Source organism: Musca vetustissima, unplaced genomic scaffold (genome assembly GCF_032173495.1).
Source record: "Musca vetustissima isolate MV318-11 ecotype Yass unplaced genomic scaffold, APGP_CSIRO_Mvet_v1 utg17722, whole genome shotgun sequence".
NCBI lineage: Eukaryota > Metazoa > Arthropoda > Insecta > Diptera > Muscidae > Musca > Musca vetustissima.
In genome coordinates, this window is record NW_026880099.1 from 209,171 (window position 1) to 232,489 (window position 23,319).

Here is a 23,319-nt window from a genome sequence, read left to right on the forward strand (position 1 = left end):
TTTTTTTCTATAGAAAAAAATTCTTCAGACTTTAGGGAAGATTCTTTTCTATAGAAAAAAATTCTCAGCATTTGAAGAAGATTCTCTGAGGAAGACTTTTTCTACTGAAACTGATGAATTTTTTCAGTAGATAAAAAAACACCTGTTCATCGAAGAATACTTTTTTCTATAGAAAACTTTTTTCTACAGAAACTGATGATTTTTTTTCTGTAGAAAACAATTACTCAGCCCTCGAGGAAGATTTTTTTTCTATAGAAACAATTCTTCAGATTTAGGGAAGATTCTTTTCTATAGAAAAAAAATTCTCAGCCTTTAAGGAAGATTTTTTCTGTAGAAAATACTCCTCAACCTTTGAGAATGATATTTTTCTATAGAAAAAACTCATCATTTGAAGAAGATTTTGTATTATAGGAAAAAATTCCTCAGTTTACTGAAGATGTCTTTTGTCTATAGGAAAAAATTTTGGGTTCATTCTGGTTCATTGATGAAAAATTCTGGGTTCTGGGTTCATCAAAACTCAGATCTCTAAGGATATTTTTCTATAGAAAAAACTCTTCATTTGAAGAAGATTTTGGATAATAGAAAAAAATTCCTCACTTTACTGAAGACGTCTTTTTTTATAGGAAAAAATTCTGGGTTCATTGATATTTCCTCCGCACTGAACATTTGAAGACTTTTTTCTGCATAAAAAAAAAACTTCCTTAGATTCTGCAGTAGATTTTTTTCTTTAGAAAAAACTCCTTAGCCTTTGCGGATGATTTTTTTCTATCTTCCTCTCAGGAAGATTTATGATTATTGAACAAATATCCTCAATCCAATGAAGAATACTTTTTCTATAGGAAACAAATTCTTTAAAATTCTCTAACAAATCCTCAGCCTTTGAGGAAAATTATTTTCTACAGAAACAATCCTCATCTTCTGAAGAAGATTTTTGTCTTTTTTCTATGGGGAAAAAATCCTCGTTTCATTGGGACTTCCTTCGCACTGAAGAATTTGTTTCTATAAAAAATACTCATTTCACTGAAGAAACTTTTTCTACAAAAAGATCCTCAACATCAGAAGAACAAATGTTTTCTACAAAAAAAAAAAAAAAACTTCCTCAGCATCTGCAGAAGATTTTTTTCTTTAGATAAAAATTCTCAGCCTTCAAGGATGAATTTTTTTGTGTAAAAAGACTTTCTCCGTAATGAAATTTTTTGTTCTGTAGGAAAAATACTGAGATTTTTAAGATTTTTTTGGTGGAAAAAATCCTCAGCACATAGAAAAAAATCCTTAGCCCCCAGAGGAAAATTGTTTGCTATTGAAAATATTGAATTTTTTGAAGATTTTTTCTACATACAAAAATCCTCAGCGTCTAAGGATTTGTTTATAGAAAAAAATCCTCAGCCTTTGAGGATAATTTTTTTTACAGAAAAAAATCCTAAAAAAATTCTCAGTTCTCTGAAGAAGATTTTTTACAATAAAACGAATCCTCGAGACTTTTACCGTAATTTAAAAAATATTGAGATTTTTAAGATGTTTTTACAGCAAAAAAATCCTCATCATATGAGGAAGATTTTTTTCTATAGAAAAGAAATCCTTAACCTTAACTTTTTCTATAGAATAATAAATCGGAAAATATATTCTCAGAATATTTAAAGGAAGTGGTGCCTAAATGTAGGCAAATAAATATATTATATATTATTAAAAAAGTGATGCCTGCTTTTAGGCACTTCAAAAAATGCTATTGCGTTATATAATCATTTTTGGCTTGGAAGTCTTCTGAATAAATGTTCTATATTAAAAAAAACCTAAAATTAGAACAATACAAATTACGAAAAACATTGTCCCCCCCAAAAAAATTGTCAGCTGTTCTTGACATGTATGTATCCCCGTTTAATTGGCCCTTTCACTTCATTTTATTAAAATTTAAATAACAGGGTTTTAAATGAATAATTTGGTTTGGGTTCAGCAACAACAAAAATGTCATGACCACCAACATATCCACACACACACACACACAGAAACCTCTTCAAAAAGAAAATATTCAGGGGTTAAAATCATCATCATCCTCATCGTAATTTTAATTAATGTCATTTTCTGTGCATTGTTGTTTATCCGGCTAAAACAGGGTAATTTAATGCAGATACGCGTATATTCAAAACAAAAACAACAACAACAAAATTCCCTTACTTGACATTTTGTAAATATGGGAAAAGAAATATTCATGGTACACTCTCTCATACAAGCATTGACACCTTAAACAAATACACTTTAACACGAACGTCCTTACTCACACACGCACATTTCATTTCAGCCATTTTGTGTGTGTGAAAACGTTGTTATAAAGTGGTGCGTGTGTGTAAATATTGGCATGACATCACTTTTGTCGTGAAATTTTTTTCTTTACTGCTGTAGTAAATTTTGTCAGGTGATTTGTGTGAGGGCAAAGGGATGGGGAACTTTTGTTGTCATCATCATTGGTTTAAATATAGATTTTCCATTTTCAAGGGAAATGGTGAGGGTAGCTGATCCCATTTTCGTAAATTTGATTTTAATTCTTCGCTTTGTTTAGATTTCTGGCCATGACAGGCGTTTGTCCTACATTTTGGCTATCAGTATCGCCCCGAATAGCCTAAAAATAGGCACCACTTTTAATATTAATTTTTAGTTTTAATTTATTTACCTTGAAATTCAAACCTCTTAACATTTTTAAGATCACAAATTGACATTAAAAGTACATTAATCCTTATCTCTAGATATTGCCTAAAACTATGCACCACATTTCAAAAATATCAAAAATATGCTACCTTTATTGTTGATTCATCACAAAATATTTCCCTCCCACAAAAAAAAACATATTTTTTCAAACCCATTTTTATGACATTTAAAACGTTTTTCTGGCAGAGGTGTGACAAACATTAATGAACTGATAGGTAAATCGTCCAAAAACTGACAACGAAAACAACGCCAAACGCAGAAATGTGACATTTTTACGCAAAGTATTCACGAACAAACAAAAGATTCAGCGATAAGCCACGTTTTAATTTCGCGTTCATTCGTTCTCGGTAGTAATTGCATATTCATAAAACAAAAACGTTTTGGCCGTCAAACCAGGCATGGAGAAACAGCTGAGCAGAAACAAATATTTAAAAAGGAAGCAAAAATAACCTCTGCTCCTCCTCTACTTTCTTCCCTAAAAACGGGATAATTATTACATCAGTGTCTAACGGTAAAATGTCACGCCATAAAAAAAACAAACTACAACAAAAAAAAAATATTCGCATATACTTAATGAATTCCCTTCCACTTTTTTTGTCTCTGTTATCAAGGATCTGTCATGTTTGCCTTGTGTGAGAAGGTATTTTTGCCGACTTACACATGCCAGTGGATTAAAGGAAGTCCAACTGATGGTAGGGAGGATTTATAGGAGGAGATGGTGGTGCGGAATGGTTGGTTATTTACGAGGGGAGAACAAGGAGTGAAAAAAGTAATCTGAGAGAGAGATTAAAAAAATAATTTTATTTTATAAAAATATTTTTATGAAACACAAATATTTTTTATACCCTTCACCACACTGTGGTACAGGGTATTATGTCTTTGTGCATGTGTTTGTAACAGGCAAAAGGAATCGAGATAGACCCATCGTTCCTTTTGAGAATATGAATAGAATCACTTTCTGAGTCAAGTTACGCATGTCCGTCTGTCCGTCCATGTATTTTGTGAACAAAGTACAGGTCGCATTTATCATCCGATTTGAATGAAATTTGGCACATGCCAATAATTTGGCCCAAGGACGAACCCTATTGAAATTGAAAAATATCGGTTCAGATTTAGATATATCTCCCATGTATAGTTTCATTCGATTTTATGTAAATGTTGCACCAAAACCCCAATATTTGTCCGATCGGGACAAAATTTAACACAGCGCCCTGAATCAGGTCCATGATTATGTGTGCGAAGTTTTGTTGGAATCGGTTAAGATTTAGATATAGCTCCCATATATAGTTTTGTCCGATTTTATGTAAATGTTGCACCAAAATCCCAATATTTTTCCGATTGACACAAAATTTTGCACAAAGTTCTAAATTAGGTCCAGACTGATGTCTGCGAAGTTTTGTTACAATCGGATCAGATTTAGGTATAGCTCCCACATATAGTTTCGTCCGATTTTTGGTGAAACTCCTAACATTTGTCCGATTAGGACAATATTTTGAACAGAGTACTGATTTAGGTCCAGACTGGTGTCTGCGAAGTTTTATTAAAATCGGTTCAAATTTCGATATAGCTCCCATATATAGTTTCGTCCGATTTTATGTGAATGATGCACCAAAATTCCAATATTTGTCCGATTGGCACAAAATTTTGCACAAAGTTCTGAATTAGGTCCAGACTGACGTCTGCGAAGTTTTGTTAAAATCGGATCAGATTTAGATATAGCTCCCATATATAGTTTCGTCCGATTTTTGGTAAAACTCCTAATATTTGTCCGATTGGATCAAAATTTTGCACAGAGTACTGATTTAGGTCCAGACTGGTGTCTGCGAAGTTTTATTAAAATCGGTTCAAATTTCGATATAGCTCCCATATATAGTTTCGTCCGATTTTATGGAATGATGCACCAAAATTCCAATATTTGTCCGATTGGCACAAAATTTTGCACAAAGTTCTGAATTAGGTCCAGACTGACGTTTGCGAAGTTTTGTTGAAATCGGATCAGATTTAGATATAGCTCCCATATATAATTTCGTCCGATTTTTGGTGAAACTCCTAATATTTGTCCGATTGGGTCAAAATTTTGCACAGAGTACTGATTTAGGTCCAGACTGGTGTCTGCGAAGTTTTGTTGAAATCAGTTCAGATTGAGATGTAGCGCCCATATATAGTTTCGTCCAATTTTATGTGAATGATGCACTAAACTCCCAATATGTGTTCGATTGGCACAAAATTTCGCACAGACTAATGTATGCGGAGTTTTGTTGAAATCGGTTCAGATTTATATATACCTCCCATATATAGTTTCGTCCCATTTTTTGTGAATGATACAACAAACTCCCAATATTTGTGTTATTGAGTAAAATTTTGCATAGCGAATGCTATTGAGAAAAAAATGATGCGTGATAAAGTTTGTTGAAATCGGTTCAGATTGTGATATAGGACTTATATATATTTTCATTCGATTTTATGTAAATAGTGGTTACACGAAATTTGGCAGAGGATATTAAATTGAATATAGTGATTACAAAAAACAAATGGTGTATGCAGCGGATACTCAATTAGGTCCATGTCTGTCCGTTTGACATGAAATTTTTCATTGATTTCAGAATGGTATGTGTTTGGGTTTTTTCAATTTGTTCAAATATCTATCTCGATAGCACATTTAATTTCGCCCGATTTCATCTCAATGGTCCTTCAAAGATTCTATGCCTGTTCTATCTATAGGATATGTTCTATAAAGGATATAACATGTCTTGCATGTACCCAAAGTGGTGAACTTTCGTTCGACTTTTGAACTTTCCTTACTGGTTTTATATTAAAATAGTTATATGATTTGTTCCGTTTTTCGGTTTAGTTCTAAGGCTCTGTTGTAATCATTTCATCTGCGGAAGATACGAAAAAAACTAGAACATAAGATTCGATAATTAACTATATATTCGATAATATAACTATATATTCATATATATGAACTGTAACCCGCATTTAGCCCTAGCCCCTGTGTAGGAGGTACCAGAAGGAGTGGACCGATATTCCCCATGTTCGAACTTGAACTAATTTTGGTAGAAGTAATAAGATGTGCAAAGTTTGGATGAAATCAAAATTTTTGGAAACAAATTTAGTCCAAGGAAACATGGGTTCTAGGACCAATATTTAGAACTATAATCGGGTTGAAGAACTGTCGGCAAAGGTACACTTTTTGGTATATTCCCTATATTTTTATGTCAAGTACCTGTCATTATATCTATGGTGGAGGGTATCCAAAGTTCGGCCCGGCCGAACTTAATGCTTTTCCACTTGTTTTATGTTATATTCCATTCCAAAAAAAGAACTATTTCCAAATTAGTTATCTTTCCCCTTTTTGGTTAAATTCTAACTTTGCTCGCCAAAAATTTTACGCAACCCTTCTGCTGCACAGCCACACCAACCTCAATTCCGGCATTTTACACTTTACCTCATTTACAGTTTTTGGCTTCATTACCATTAACATGATGCTGCTAGTGTTTGTAGTGGAATATTATTGCACGTTGTTGCCATACTTTGTCGGTTAAGTGGTTCGAGTCCTCCTTTCTTATGTTCTCGGTACTCATACATTCATTAAATTGGGTGGTTCTTTTGCCTCACTTTTACAAAAGAAAAAAAAAACCTTTCGTTCGGTTGGGGTTGATGGTGGTTGGCTGCTGGTTTGTTAACCCAGAGAAAATGAGACGACAAGATGTTATCTTGCTTGGGTTAGGGTTTCTGTGCCTTTGTTCTAACATTGTCATACCACACGTTTTAACCTTTATGTCTGCCCCGACCCTTCCCCCGGGGAACATGAACTTTGGCCCAAACGTTCAAGTGGTAATGCAAGAGACACATGATTCTTCTTTGTTTTGGCATTTTACATAATATATGTATATATATATATACATATTTTTATAAATATTTGCCAAGAGTTCACATGAGCTTGCTGCTGTTGATGGCTACGCTAATTAGGTGTTCACAAAGACCCTGTAATATACGGGTTGGTAATAATCAGCTGTTAATGAGATGGAGATCCAAGAAATATACTTATTTAAAATATGACAAATTTTTGAATATAAATATTATGTATTTATATAATTTTCCTAATGTGTATTTGTTTTTTGTTATTTTCTTCCAGGTTCGAACCCTTTTCGTTAGTGGTCTGCCCATGGATGCAAAACCACGTGAATTGTATTTGTTATTCAGAGCTTATGAGGTAAGTTGATATTATAAAATTGAAGAATAAAACAAAAATGCCGCCTAAAAGTATGCATCACACATTGAATTTTTTTTCAAACTTCATAAAAATGTATTGCCTATATATTAAATTTTTTTGTCCCTTATTATTGATAATGAAAAATTAAAATTAAATTTAAAGAGCTGATGAATTTAGACCTTATAATTTTTTTTATTTTATAATTTTTGGTTTCTTATAAATTTTAACTAATAGGTACATTCTGATATTACCTTTAAAATGAATATCAAGCCTTATAATATATTTTTTCGGTGCCTAAAAGTAGGCACCACACATAAATATCTTTCCTTATATATCCAGAATTGAATTGTTTATTATTATTTTTTTTTCTCCACATAAAAAATTAAAATAAAATTTAAAGAGCTGGTGAATTTGGATTTCTGATTTTATTCGGTGCCTAAAAGTATGCACCACACATTGAACTATCTTTAAAACTACTTGAAAATGTATTGCCTATATATTAAATTTTTTTAGTCCCTTATTATTGATAATGAAAAATTAAACTAAAATTTAAAGATCTGATCCGAATTTGGAATTCTGATATTATTGGGTGCCTAAAAGTATGCACCACACATAAATATATTTCCTTGATATACAAGGAAATCGAACTGTTTGTTATTAAATGTTTTTCTCCACATTAAAAAATTAAAGTAAAATTTAAAGATCTGATCCGAATTTGGATTACTGATATTATTCGGTGCCTAAAAGTATGCACCACACATAAATATATTTCCTTGTATATCAAAAAATCGAACAGTTTGTTATGAAATGTTTTTCTCCACATTAAAAAATTAAAGTAAAATTTAAAGATCTGATCCGAATTTGGATTTCTGATATTATTGGGGGCCTAAAAGTATGCACCACACATAAATATTTGTCCAAAATTGAACTGATTGTTATTAATTTGCTTTTTTTTCCACAATTTGCAGGGTTATGAAGGATCTCTATTGAAAGTGACCAGCAAAAATGGCAAGACTGCATCGGTAAGATTAAAAAAAAAATAAATACAATTTTTATGCAATGTTAAAATTATTATATTAATTAATTTTTGAAATAAACATATCACATCACTTATGCTAAATGAATTTTGTATACCGTTTTTTTTATTCTCTCCCCCCTCAAAAAACAAAAAAAAAATCAAAACACCCACTCTCTATATATTTCACCAAAAATAAAACACACACCGATACACTCACTAAATGGTCCCCCCTACGTTGCAACTGAATTTGAACACAACCACAGCCTGTTGGTTTTGTTACATTCCATACACGTGCGGGCGCTGAGGCCGCCAAACAAGATTTACAGGTAATAAAAAAAATAATAATTAAAATGGTTATAATTATTAAAAAAAATATACTTTAAAAAAAACTAACAACCAAAAATTGTAAACTATTTTGTATAACTTTAGAAAAAAATTGCAAAAAAGAAAACAATGAAAATCTTTAGAACAGATTAAAAGAAATCGAAATATAGCTTGAAAAAAAATATGCACCACACATTACTATTTTTTGCAATGAAATGGCATTTCTATATACATATATTATATATTCTATATAAACGAAAAAAATGCCTGTGGTATAAGACATGAAATAATAAACTATTTTTCACCAACCAAAGCAGAAGAAAGCAACTCAAAAAAATAAAATAAACTTAAAATTAATTGCTTGATTTATTTTATGTGGGATTTTTTTTTTAGTTTAGCTTGCACCACATTCACATTATTTGTTCAATGAAATTGATGACAAAAAAAAAAAAAAAAGAAATCGCCTTTGAGTATAAATCATCTTCTTATTATGGGGTCGTCTGTAGCTTGCTCTGTCCTTTCATAGTTTTTTTTCTTACTCTACCACCTCTCGACTTGTTCTCGCTCTCTCTGTCTCTAGTTATTGTACACGCCATTTATAAAACTGCACCATAAATTAAATTTGAAATTATTTGAATACCCACAAAAAGAATTGTTGGTGTATTTCATAAGGTCTATTGGGTCCCTGCACAATCAAGTCCATTTCATTAGAGGTCTGAATTATTTTTTTTTTAATTTTAAATTCAAACAAATGCTGTCGTGTCTGTTCCCAATATTTCAACATTGATTAATTTCCTTTACCATCTAGCCTCAGGTTTTGATTCAAAATTCTCCTAATTTTTTTTTTTTTTTTTTTTTTGTTATTTTTTTCAAACATTTCTTGTTCTAAATTTCTCTAGCAGTCATCATTAATTTTCTTTATTTATAAAATAAAATTTATTTGCATAAATAAATTGCTGTACATGTGTGCTGCTGGCACTGATTTTTCATTTGGGAAACAAAATTTTTGAATGAATGAAAAAGGTTGAAATTAGGAAAATTAGAAAAAGAATAATAAAAATGTCATTTCATTAAAGAAAGATTCTAAAATCAAAATAGGTAATATTATATAAAATTAAAATTTTATATAAAAAAAATAAATTTTTAAATTAAATTTTTAAATCATTATTTTAAAACAAACTTTATAAGCATTAAATTAGTAGTAGGCCTTATGGAGACCCAATATATTCAATTCCCAAGAACTTTTAAGAAATATTTTCAAACCCCCCCTTAGAAACATTTTTCTATTCGATTGCAGCACAAAGTTATATACAAAATCCAAATAAAACCCCCGCAATTTTGCACCTCAGATCGGAATATTTCTTCTCAAGACCCCAACCTACCACAGAATGTAATCGGAAATGAGACAATGGAAATGTATTTTGTAATGCCAAATATATATGTAGTAATAAAATTAAGAACCAACAAATCACCAAAAATCTACACCATAGCAAATCAAATCAAAGTAACGAAACGAAAATTATTTTTGGCGAATTGTTAAGACATTGAAAGTAAATAAAAACAATTTTTTTCTTAAAAAAAGTTCAATTCAAAAAAATATATATTTTTTTTAAATTTGAAAAAAAATAATTTCCAAAAAAAAATTAAATATTTGAAGAGATACAAAATAACTTACAATTTAACACTGAATTTTGTTTTTAACCACCAACAACAAAAAAAAATTATTTAAAAACAAATACCAACCGCTGTATTATTAAATTTACAGCAGGGTGTACGCTTCGATCCCGATATGCCCCAAACAATACGCTTGGAATTCGCCAAGAGTAACACGAAAGTGAGCAAACCCAAACCACAGCCCAATACAGCGACAACAGCCTCACATCCTGCATTGATGCACCCACTCACTGGACGTAAGTAAATTTTAAGTACAAAAACAAAACAACAATAATTATTTTTTTTGTGTTTTATTTTTTTTGATTTTGGTTTTTATTGTTGTTTGTTTAATATTTTTTGTAGTTAGTTTTTGTTTTTTTTTTTTAAATTTTTTGTAGTTTTGTTTTGGGTTCCTTTGTATAAAAAATAATAAATGAATGACTTGAGTATAATTTTAATATTAATAAGTCCTTCATTTATTATAAATTGAATAAAATTTGGCTATTTGAAGTATTAGTTCAATGCAAGACAAAAAACCAAACGCACTTTTTATAGGTTTTCCAAAAAAAAAAATATTTGTTTGATGTATTTTTTTTCATATAACAACTGATTTATGTAATGAAATAATAAGAAATTTTTTATTAAAACCAAAAAATAAACAGCTTTCGAATAAAGCACTACAATGAAATTTATATATTATTATATTTCTATAATATAAAAAAATTAAAAATACACAGTTCACACAAAAAATCCCTTCAAATAAAAAAAAAAAATAGAACAAATCCCCTTTCTTTGTATTCAAATAAGAAAATTATAATTCTTCTAATTAAAGTTCACTGGAACAAAATAAAAAAAATCAAGCATTGATTATTGTAAGGCACTTGATATCAAATTTGAACATGGATATATTATCTTTCTATTCTCTCTTTAACGAAAAAATATATATCTCACTTTTCACTCACAAAGAAATACCCGCCCCTCTCTTCAATTCCTCATTGAACAAAATAAATATATAACAACAAGAAAGCAAAGCATCAATTCACACAACTCACAGTTACACGTATGAAAAAGAAACAACACTTGTCCAACACCAAACACATAGATAACACAACTCTCACAAAATGAAACACCCACCAACAACACAAACACACATTGAGACACTATAGCGTAAAGAGAAGTAAATTCCCACAAATATTATCACTCTCTTTCTCTCTCGAGATATATAAATATATAGGCGTTATTATCAAAACAAAGACTTAAGAAACAAACGTGTGTCTAAGCAGAGTGTTGAATGAAAAGAGAAAGAGATGACAACTGTAATGTCTCTCTTTGAATAACGGAATGTTCTTGTGACTAAAATAAGAAAAAAAACTTAAGAAACAAACTTCCCATGCGTTGATGTTAATATGGGCAGATGGTTGTTAATCTCAATCGGTGAGAGGGAGACCAACTCTGTCTCCCTTTGAATAACGGAATAACTAAAATACAAAAGACTTAAGCAACAAACATGTCTTCATAAATCAAAGAAAATGAGAAGGGTATTTTAAATTCTCTCTTCTCCGTTTTAATGACGGTGATCACTTGTACTTTAAAAACAAAAGACTTAAGCAATAAACTTGAAATATTTTTCTCATAATATTGTGAGATAACGGAGTTCACTTATAACTAAATTAAAAGACTTAGGCGACAAACTTGAATTCTAGTTAACTCTTTCTCTCGCGTACTACCTTTTTCTCTCTCATGGGGATTTTATTTCCATACAAAGACTTAATCAACAAACTTGATAGCACAAAGACTCCTTAAATCAAAGAAAATGAAATCTCTCTTTTATGTTTTAAAAACGAATATCACTTTTAATTAAAAAAAACAAAAGACTTAAGCAACAAACTTGAATATTTTTTTCTGATAATATGATGAGAGATGCAATGACAATCTTAAGCAGCAAATATAAAATGTTGATAGTAGATTTTTTCTCACGCTCTCTATCCCCCCTCTGTCTCTCTCTCTCTCTCTCCTGGGTTACTTTTTTCAGAAAAAGACTTATGCAACAAACTTTCAATACTCTTTGTATGTAAATAAAAGAGAGAGGAATATTTTTATTTTCCCATTGAATCTGTGAAACATAATTGCAACTACAAGAAAAGTCTTAACCAAGAAACTTGAAATAATTCATAACAATCATTGTGGGCTGGATTTTTCTAACAAAATATGGAATTTTTAAATCGTATTTAATGCGACTATATATTCTATTTTTAAACGATTTTCCCCCAAAACAAAATTATTATTTTTTTTATATTTTAATTTTGTCCCTAATAAAAACTTCAATAACAACTTTGTATTTTCAAAAAATACTACTAACACAACTCAACAAATATCCAAAAAAATAAATAAATAATTCTTAACAAAAAAAATAAACTAATTTCTTTAAATTTTTTTTTAATATTTATAATTATTGTTATGAGAAACAAAAAAAGATAATAATTTATGGCAACTATATATATTTGTTTTTCCCCCTTCTTCTCGTTTTCGATCGTTCGATTGTTTTTTAACAAAAGACAATTATTTTCTCTCTCATAATCAACATGTAGATTTGGGCGGTCCCTTCTTTCCGGGCGGACCCGAGCTATGGCATCATCCGTTAGCCTATTCGGCGGCAGCCGCTGAATTGCCAGGAGCTGCGGCATTGCAACATGCCACTTTAGTACATCCGGCACTGCATCCACAAGTGCCAGTACGCTCTTATCTTTGACTAAATACAGATAAAGTTATGGAACAGCCAATGCATCAAGTGAGTAGTTAAAACATATTTTGAAAAGAAAAATTGAAATAAATATTAATTACAACATATATTTTTCGTGACAGACTCAAATGACCATGCCGCAACATCATCAAACAACCCAAGCTATACATCCATCTATGCATATGTCGGCTGCTGCCGCCGCTGCAGCAGCTGCTGCCGGTTTGGCACCTGGGGCCGCAGCTACCGGGCCATCAGGTGGCGCCCCACCCTCGGGTGGACCACACGCACATCATCCTTTTTTATCAAGTCCCGCTCTAGCGAGCCCAGTTGGTTCTACAAATAATGCAACGCATCCGAATAATCCACCTTTGGCTGCCAATGCACCATGTTCGACATTGTTTGTAGCCAATTTGGGCCAGTTTGTGTCCGAGCATGAACTGAAAGAAGTTTTCTCTAGGTAAGTCAATAAATATGTATTTTTAATATTTATAATTTAATTGTAAATTTCGATTTAAGACACATGTTATTTACCAGAAACACATACTCACACATATTTAAAAAAACTGTTAAATGATTACAAATAGCACTTATTGTTGTTTAAAAACGAAAACACCCGTAACCAAGACACATACACGTTTCACAAAAATCTACATTCCAATTCTAAGAACATGACAGTTGAAATTAAAAAAAATATATATATTTTTTATATAATTTATTTTTCCATGTAATTTTGAATATCTCGAAATGTTTTTGGGCTCAAATTATACTATTCAGCTGAGCTGAATATATAAATTATAAGTTCTCTTGTAATTTTAAATGTTTAAAAATTTATGTTAATCAAAATTGGCGTATTCAGCTGAGCTGAGTTTGAATTTATTTATCAATTATGTCATTTGAGGCGATTTTAAAAGTGTTTTCTTTTAAAACGCACATATTCAGCTGGATTAAAGTGTATTCAGCTAACATTATGTGAAGTTTATTTTATGAAAATATTATAAAAAGGTGAAAATTTGCAATGCAGCTAAAGTTTTCTTAGCTGAATTGAAAAATAAATATATAGATTTTTAATTTTTTAATAAAAATTCTAATTTCCAAACGAAAATAATTAATAAATTTCAAATGTTGTTAGCTAAACTGCAAAAATACTAAATAAATTTCGAAGTTTATTTTTTGAAAATGCTATAAAAATAACGAAAAACTGTAATTCAGCAAATATTTTCTTAGCTGAATTGAAAAATAATTATTATTTTTATTTCTTTTAAATTCCAACTGCCAAGTTCTTAGTAATATATTATTTTTTTTCTATAATTTTGTTATTATTATTTATTATAAGTTTTAAAGCAAAATACCAACTAATTTCTTTAATTTTAATATTTGTTTATGTTATTCTCTTAAAAAAAAACTCACAACAACAACAAAAAACAATATCTGTAAAATTACTCATAATTATAAATATAATTACCACTACCACTAAACCAAAAAAAATTAAAATTAAACAAAAAATATTTGCACAGTATGCCTGGCTTTTGTCGCCTACGAATGCACACAAAAGGTACGCACAATATCACCACTTCTACTACCACTTCCAACACCATCACCACTTCTTCTACTACTACTACTTCTATCACCAATACCAATTATAATAATACAACAACAGCAGCAGCCAACCACAACAACAACAATGGCAGTGGCAACGATACAAATAATGCCCCGATAACTTCGTCCGGAGCAACAAGTTGTAGCACAAATTCAGTAGCCGCACAACAACAATATTTTCATAATGGTGGTATATCGACAATGGCCTCACCCTCGTCATCATCACTGTCCTCCCAGTCGTCGTCATCGTTGTCCGGCAATGCAAATCATCCGGTGGCATTTATCGAATTCAAAGATGCCGCCAGTGCTGCCACGGCCATGCAACAGTTGCAGGGTAAATATTTGCTCTCATCGGACCGTGGTTCCATACGCATTGAATTTGCCAAAAGCAAAATGATTAATGATGGTGGCGGCTCTGGCTCCAGCTCCAGTGGACAACATCAGCAACACCACCAACACAATGTAAATGTCAGTCAGGCCAACAAAATTTTAAATAATATCAGCAGCATGAATGCTTCGGCCCCACCACCACCACCACAAGCACCACCTACCATGACTCTAATAAATCCCCAAGGCTCGGCAATGCTAACACCATCTGCCGGTGCCCCCGGTCCACAGTTGGTAATTTTGAATGGTTATGGCAATCCGGCTGGTTTTGCAACAGCTGGCCCAGCAACACATCAGATTATGTTGCCGCCACCACCACCACCTGTTAGTGCGGCCACAGGTCAGGCCATGGCAACACCACACTATATAAATTGTGGCAACCAACAGCAGCAGCAGGCACAGCAACAGTTTCCACAGCATAATGTTGCCACGGCCATAACAATGCAGTTTAATAATCAACTCCACCCCCACCATCATCCGGCTAACAACTGCAACAGCAACAACAACTGCAACAACATCAATAATAATAGTATTGCAACTAATACCATTGTTAATAGTAATCGTTCAAGTGCACAACCACCAGCACCACTACTACCACCAATACCACAACCACCACCAACACCATTGCAACCACAGCCAACAACTGTCGTTGTCAATTCACTACAGCACCAACTTCATCCAATACCGCACCAAAATCATCTCTTTAGAGACGTATGTATTGTTTCTTTGTACTCCCCCTAAATATTAACTTGGGGGCTTTTCTTTAATCTCTTTATTCAACACCCCGCTCCCCCCCTTTACCTAAGCAATAATCTAATAATTTTTTGTTGCGTTTGCGATTTTTGTTGTTGTTGGCTAGAAAAAAAATATTATTTAAAAAAAAAAATATATTTCGTAATGTGTGTTATTTTTTTAGCAAAAAAAAAAATACATTTTATTTAGCATGTTCATTTTTAAAGAAATATTTTTGTAATATTTAAAAAATATATTTTTATAAAAATTATTTTTATTTAAATACATGTGGTTTTTATGCAAAAAAATATTGTTAGGCAAAAAAATGGTAGAAAAATATATTTTTTTAATTTCTTTAAAAAAAACATTTTATTAGAATAATCAAAAAAAAACCTATAACTATAAATTAATTTTTATTTAAAAAATATATTTTCTCTACTCCAAAAAATATCACTTTTTATTTATTATATTATTATTAAAAATAATATTTTCTACTTTGTTATATATATATATATATATATAAGGAATGTCAATATTTATACAACTTTGTTCATACTTTCTTTGCTGAATACTATAGCTGAATATATTTTCTTATTTAAAATATAATTATTCTCATTGCCATATATATATATATAGGTATATATATATATTATGGTTATATTATGGTTTTTTTGCATACTGAATATCATATTCAGTCAGCTGAATATTATTTTCTAATTGCTGAATAAATGTCTCCCTTATTTGTTACTAGTATTAAAATATTTAATATTTTCCCAGCGGAATCTACATATATTCTTTAGCTGAATAATATTTTTCGATTGCTGAATACATTTGTATACCCTTCACCACACTGTGGTACAGGGTATTATGTCTTTGTGCATATGTTTGTAACATATAAAAATAATCGAGATAGACCCATTCTTTTTGAGAATATGCATAGAATCACTTTCTGAGTCGATTTAGGCATGTTCGTCTGTCCGCCGGTCCGTCCATGTATTTTTGTTAACGAAGTATAGGTCGCATTTATAATCTGATTTGGATGAAATTTGGCACAGGTCACTTAATTGGCCAAAGGACGAACCCTATTGAAATTGGAGAAAATCGGTCCACGTTTAGGCATAGCTCCCATATAAGGGTACCCCCAAATTTTCGGTATTTTGAAGTTCTTGAGCGCGTTTTTTAACTGAATTCGCTGAAATTTGGTACTTTGAGTTCTTATTGGGTAGCAAGTCTCCCTACCAAAAATTATAAATAAAGGTTCAATTTTTCGGATAGGCCCCATATAAGGGTACCCTCAATTTTCGGTATTTTCGGGTTCTTGGGTCCCTTATATAACTGAATTCTCTGAAATTTTGTATATTGGGTTCATATTGGGTACCAAATTACTCCACTAAAATTATAAATATAGGTCTACTTTATCTGGTAGACCCCATATAACGGTACCCCCAAATTTTTGGTATTTTGGGGGTTCTGATCGTATTTTTCGACCGAATTGACTGTAATTTAGTACGTCGAGTTCTTATTATGTAGCAAATGTCTCTACTATAAATTATAAATATAGGTCAATTTTTTCGGGTAGCCCCCATATAAGGGTACACCCCAATTTTCGGATTCTTGAACCAAATTCTTTTTTGTAATTTGGTTTTTTGTAGTCGTCTATGGCAACAAACCTCCTTCCCAAAAATTAATAATATTCGCCCCCTTTAAGGGGTAGTCCCCATAAATCCTCCTTTTTATACCCTTCACCACACTGTGGTACAGTGTATTATGTCTTTGTGCATGTGTTTGTAACAGACAAAAAGAATCGGGATAGACCCATGGTTCCTTTTGAGAATATGCATAGAATCACTTTCTGAGTCCGTCCATGTATTTTTGTTAATAATGTCGCATTTATGATCCGAATTTTGTTGAAATCGGTTCAGATTTATATGTAGCTATAGTTTCATTCTCTCGTCCGATTTTTGTACCCTTACCACACTGTTGTAACGGGTATTATGCCTTTAGGCAAATACTGGTTAGTATTTTATCATTGCTGAATGTTTTACTTGCTGAATACAATACCCCTCTCAGCTGAATTGAGATTTTTATTGACATCAGCAATTTGTATACCCTACACAACTATGTTGTCAGGGTATTACAGCTTTGTGCAGCCCCAAGAGTTTGTAACGCCGCGAAATATTGGTCCTAGGCCCACCTTTAAGTATACCCATTGTCATATCTCGACTAGCTGAGTCGATCTAGACATGTGTGTGTGTCCGTCCGTCCGTCTGTCCATTATAATTTGTAAACACGATACACGATGGGTTCGGTCCAATGAAGACCAAATACTTAATTTTGTCGGTTTTTCTGGTCACTCCAGAGGCCGCAATTATGGCCCAAACATCTCGAATTTTTACATGGAGATGGGGATTGGGCCAAAGAATAAGCATACCTGTTTTGATAAAGATCTGTCAATATTTAGCGAGTCAAATGGACCCTGACATTTGTGAGAAAAATGACGAAATTTGTATACTATAGCGTATTTTATTTACCCCTTTAAATTGATCCAAATTATATTGTCGTATGTACTCGGATGTGGGAGTTACACTTAAATATTTGCATGTGCTTACGAATTCAAATATTATTTAGTAGCCGATTACCACACTGTAGGGTGGTCAGTTCCAGTTATGGTCAAGAACAATGCCCATATTTTTCGGTTATGATCAGATAATAATTTGGGGATAAAGGGGACGGATTTTTTTTTTTTTTTTTTTTTGCTTCAGTCTTACATCAGAACACAACCCATGGTGAAGGGAATATGGACAAGTAATTAGAAGGGCTGTACTGAATATTGGTAATATTTGGAAAATATATCAGTGTAAGGAAGAGGTGATGTTGACCTCGGAATAAAAATCCGCAGAAAGATAGAGTTATGTGGGTATCGTATGGTCGTATGGCCCGCTCACTGTTTTTTGTTTGTTTGTTGTTGTTTTTTTTATTCGATCTATAGGCCACAATTTTAAGCCGGTCATCACAACACAACCCACGGTGAAGGGAATCTGGACAAGTAATTAGAAGAACTGTACTGAGTATTAGTAATATTTGATGGCCTCTAGTCGATGAAGAGGTTGCAAATATCGCGAAATATTGTCCTAGCTCAAAATGTAGTACCACAGAAAGTTAGATTTTCGTGGAAATGGTGTAGGGTATCATATGGTCGGCCCTGTCCGACTATATTGCTCTGCTCCCTGGTTTTATTCTATTATTATTATTTTTTTTTTCAAACAACCATTTATTTATTTTTTTTTTTTTTTTGTTTATATTTTATTAAAAATTAAATCTTCTCTTAACACCAATACAAATATAGATTTATTAAATATTAAATAATAATACAAATATATAATAATACCAATACAAATATAATCCTCTCACGTTTTTATAACCAACAACAAAAACAATTACAAAAACATTACAAGCTCAACAATTTAGCTGAATATAAATTGTTATTGAAAATTGTAAAACAAAAACTTTCTGGAAAAAACTGCATTCCCGTAACAATGGGGTTCTTAATAATAGTTGTTGCAGTTTATAATTCCCTTTGGGTCATATTTTACCTTTTTATAAAAATTTAATGTTAAGTGTTTTTTTTTTTCAATTATAGTCCCCTGTGGTATCAACTACAAATGTCCGTATTGCATTAAATTGAAAATATTAGGGTTCCCTCTATACAATTTTGTATTATTTGTATATTATACACATATCTTTTAAATGGGTGTTTTCTTAATTTCGTTACACCCGAATATAACATGTAATGAATGAAAATTATTCCCCACCCACCATCGACAACAACAAAACTTGTTTTTGTTTGCTCTTTTCACCCTTTGTTGTACTCGAAGTAATTTTGCAACAATTTGTCGTGACTACATGTTTTCGGGTTTTTTTTTCGTTTCGTTTCTATGTGTGAAGGTGTGTGTGTATGTGGGGGAACAAACACAACACCAGTGTTGTTTTGTTCTGTTGTTTGGTATTTTGTATTATTGTTCGGTTTGGTTTATTTCCATTGTTATTATTGCCATGCTACCCTATATTTTATTCTAATGGAGGGAGCAGTGACAAGGCATGGATGGTACTTATTTTACCCCTTACCCCGTCCATTTGCAACGAAATATAAAAGAAAATTCATGTTGGCACGAGCTGAATGAATGAACACGAAACGATGTTGTAAATAAAATGTACAATTTGGATGCGTGTCACACGCACAATGGGTTGTGTTGTGATGAGTGCACACACAGACACACACATCCACTTGTGATTGTGGAGTAATGAAGGTGTGGGATAGGGAAGTAATGACTGTCCAACTTTATTTGCTGCTGTTACATTAAATTTGAAAGAAAACTATAACATGTGTTATTAAAGGATACGTTACGTTGTAGTTTATTCCCTGATAGGATATACATGCATAGTTGATTATACCTTTCTTAGAAAATTAATGGATATTTTTCGAACTATAAACTAAAGTTTTCTATGAAAACGAACCCTTAAAATTTAATACAAAAAATGATTTTTTTATTTAAAAATTTTTTCTCTGTATTGGTTGCAACACTTCAAACCAATACATCTACATGATCTCCTCCATATAAATAACCCTCAACATGTATTTCTAGATTTTACCTTGATATTTTCCAATATCACATAATATGAAAAATAATGGTTTAACATTTTATTCCATCATCCCACATATAAATTGGGATAAATCCCTTTTATTCCCCTTCTAACCTTCGAGATATCTTGGAAACCATTTCCAAATAGACATCAAAAAAACACACACACACCTCAAACCTTCAAATATTTTACGAGACACCTAAAAACTGAAACTGAAGTGAAACAACCACAACATGTAGCAACATAAATTTAGTTTTAACATCGATGCTCACTATCCTGATGGCGCAAAACAAAAACTAAGAACCACTACAGGATAATCGTGTATATAAAGAAATTTGCTCTCACACCAACCTGCCTTATAAAAAATGCATTATGTTGTTTAGACATCTGTTGTGGCAGCTTTTACAATAAACTTTTTTATCTTCCTTATTCCTCCTAAATGTTTAGGTGGTGGTAGTTTTTTTACTGCTAACTGTTTAGTAAAAACTACTAAAACTACTTGAGGAAAAAATACGTTTTTTTTTTCAATCGCCAGACGTTAGAAAAAGTGTTGCAAACAAATGTTTCTGTCCATAAACTAACTTGGTAATCACATTGCAAAGTTAAGAACCGAACTTCTACATATAAAACACCATAATGTTCCGCAATTTGTTTGTGAAACTACATGGGTTTGATGGTGGAATGGAAACAAACACCAGTGGTTACTTGTTGGTTTTAAAATAAATTTTAAACAATTTAGAAAATTGTTAAATTTTTATTATGTTGATATATATATATATATATATATATATATATATCAGAGCTATATTCAGCTGAGGGTAAATTGATACCAGTTACTTTTCTTCATTAAAAGTTTGCAGGAAAAAGATCATTCAGCTAACGAAAATTGTATTCAGCTAAATAAATATCGATTAAATAAATATCGATGGTCGGACAGGGCCGACCATATGATACCCTACCCAACTTCCACAAAAGTCTAACTTTGTATGTATATTCTGAGCTTGGGCAATATTTTGCGATATTTGCACCCTCTCAGGCCAACAAATTTTACTAATATTCAGTACAGCTCGTCTAATTACTTGTCCAGATTCCCTTCACGGTGAATTGTTTTGTGATGTTCGGCTTTCAATTGTGCTATAGGCCACGACTCGAAACACACACACAAAATATTATGTTTTCAGTCCAGTTCATTCCAATATTGTTAACTGATCATCAGCAAAAATTATAGGCATGGTCCTTGGCCATACCTGAATCCTCATGGAAAATTTCAAAGCGATCAGCGCTATATTTCCGCCCTCTGAATACGGAATACGTAAGCACCTGTAAATATGTAAGTGTAACTCACACATCCGAGTACACACAACAATATAATTGGTAGCAATTTAAAGGTTAACCACTCCTCTTGGATATACTATCAACTTCTCGGGTCTATGTTCTTCAGGGGTAAATATATACGCCATAGAATATAAAAATTTTGTCATTTTTCACACAATAGTCAGGATCCATTTGACCCGCTAATTATTGACCGATCTTTATCAAAACAGGCATGCTTATTCTTTGGCCCGCTTCGCTTTTTTGTTTTCCATGTAAACATTCGCAATGTTTGGGGCATCGACTTCTCGGGTCTATGTCCTTCAGGGGTTAATATATATGCCATAGAATAGAAATTTTGTAATTTTTCACACAAAAGTCAGGATCCATTTGACCCGCTAAATATTTACCTACCTTTATCAAAACTGGAATGCCTATTCTTTGGCCCGATTTCCTTCTCCATGTAAACATTCGCGATGTTTGGGCCATCGACTTCTCGGGTTATGTCCTTTGGGGGTAAATATATACGCCATAGAATAAAAATTTTGTAATTTTTCACACAAAAGTCAGGATCCATTTGACACGCTAAATATTGACCGATCTATATCAAAACAGGTATGCTTATTCTTTGGCCCGATTCCCTTCTCCATGTAAACATTCACGATGTTTGGGCCATCGACTTCTAGGGTCTATGTCCTTCAGGGGTAAATATATACGCCATAGAACACAAATTTTGTCATTTTTCACACAAAAGTCAGGATCGATTTCACTCGCTAAATTTTGACCGATCTTTATGAAAACAGGCATGCTTATTCTTTGGCCCGATTCCCTTCTCCATGTAAACATTCGCTATGTTTGGGCCTATGTCCTTCGAGGGTAAATATATACGCCATAGAATACAAATTTTGTCATTTTTCACACAAAAGTCAGGATCCATTTGACTCGCTAAATATTGACCGATCTTTATCAAAACAGGCATGCTTTTTCTTTGGCCCGAATCCCTTCTCCATGTAAATATTCGCGATATTTGGGCCATCGACTTCTCGGGTCTATGTCCTTCGGGGGTAAATATATACGCCATAGAATATAAAAATGTTGTCATTTTTCACACAAAAGTCAGGATCGATTTGACTCGCTAAATATTGACCGATCTTTATCAAAACAGGCATGCTTATTCTTTGACCCGATTCCCTTCTCCATGTAAACATTCGCCATGTTTGAACCATAATTGCGGCCTCTGGAATGACAAAAAAATCAAAATACAGTTTTACAGTCCCCTAAATACAGTTTTACAGTCCCCTAAATATTAATGTTATATTAACGCCTGAATAAATTGCTTGAGTGTGTTGCCTTTATTTATATTTTTATATAAGCTTTGTTATTTTATAATTTTGAAAATTTCCATTCTGTATATAGAAACCGGATAGACAACCAAGTGTGTCCCCTTTAGTTTTAATTTATTTTCTAAGCACAATATTTATTATCACTTATTTGTTCCAAATATAAGCTTTTTATTATAATTTTTGTATTTTCCTATAATTTTTTTAAATTTAAAATTTTGAAAATATTTTTCAAGACAATTATATTAATAACCAAATATTTGTTTTTTTCTTGTAACACCTTTTACAGAGGAGCGGGTATGGAATCAAGGCATGATTTACTTAGTAAAAAACTCGAACGTGAAATGCAGCCACATCAACAGCAACAACAACAGCAACATCCACAACACCATCATCAACAGCATCAGCAATTTCTAATGACAACACCAACTTGACCCATTACAACAACAGCGGCGGCCACGGCAGCTGTAGTCAACGGTTCCCAACATTCCCAACAACAACAGCAGCAGGCGCAACAACAACTGCAGCAACATTTACAGCAACAGCAACACTATCAGCAATATGTGGCCCAAGCCATGCAACAACAGCAACAGTCTCAGCCGCCGCCACAACATCAACACCAAGCGCCGCCACCACCACCACCCACGGCCGCTGCCAATCA

At 32.3% G+C, this 23,319-nt stretch overlaps 1 protein-coding gene across 1 annotated transcript in view; it reads left to right on the forward strand.

Moving 5' to 3' along the window:
* The window catches only part of LOC133325479 (protein couch potato), a gene marked incomplete at its 5' end in the record, with an annotated part of 187,618 nt that extends 164,509 nt beyond the window's left edge, over window positions 1-23,109 (forward strand). Inside the window, 9 exon segments of the mRNA XM_061534223.1 lie at window positions 6,839-6,916; window positions 7,885-7,938; window positions 8,198-8,260; window positions 10,024-10,168; window positions 12,500-12,699; window positions 12,774-13,108; window positions 14,166-14,203; window positions 14,447-15,345; window positions 22,948-23,109. Of these exon segments, the coding sequence (XP_061390207.1) occupies window positions 6,839-6,916; window positions 7,885-7,938; window positions 8,198-8,260; window positions 10,024-10,168; window positions 12,500-12,699; window positions 12,774-13,108; window positions 14,166-14,203; window positions 14,447-15,345; window positions 22,948-22,974 (1,839 nt within the window).
* Between the last annotated feature and the right edge of the window lie 210 nt (window positions 23,110-23,319).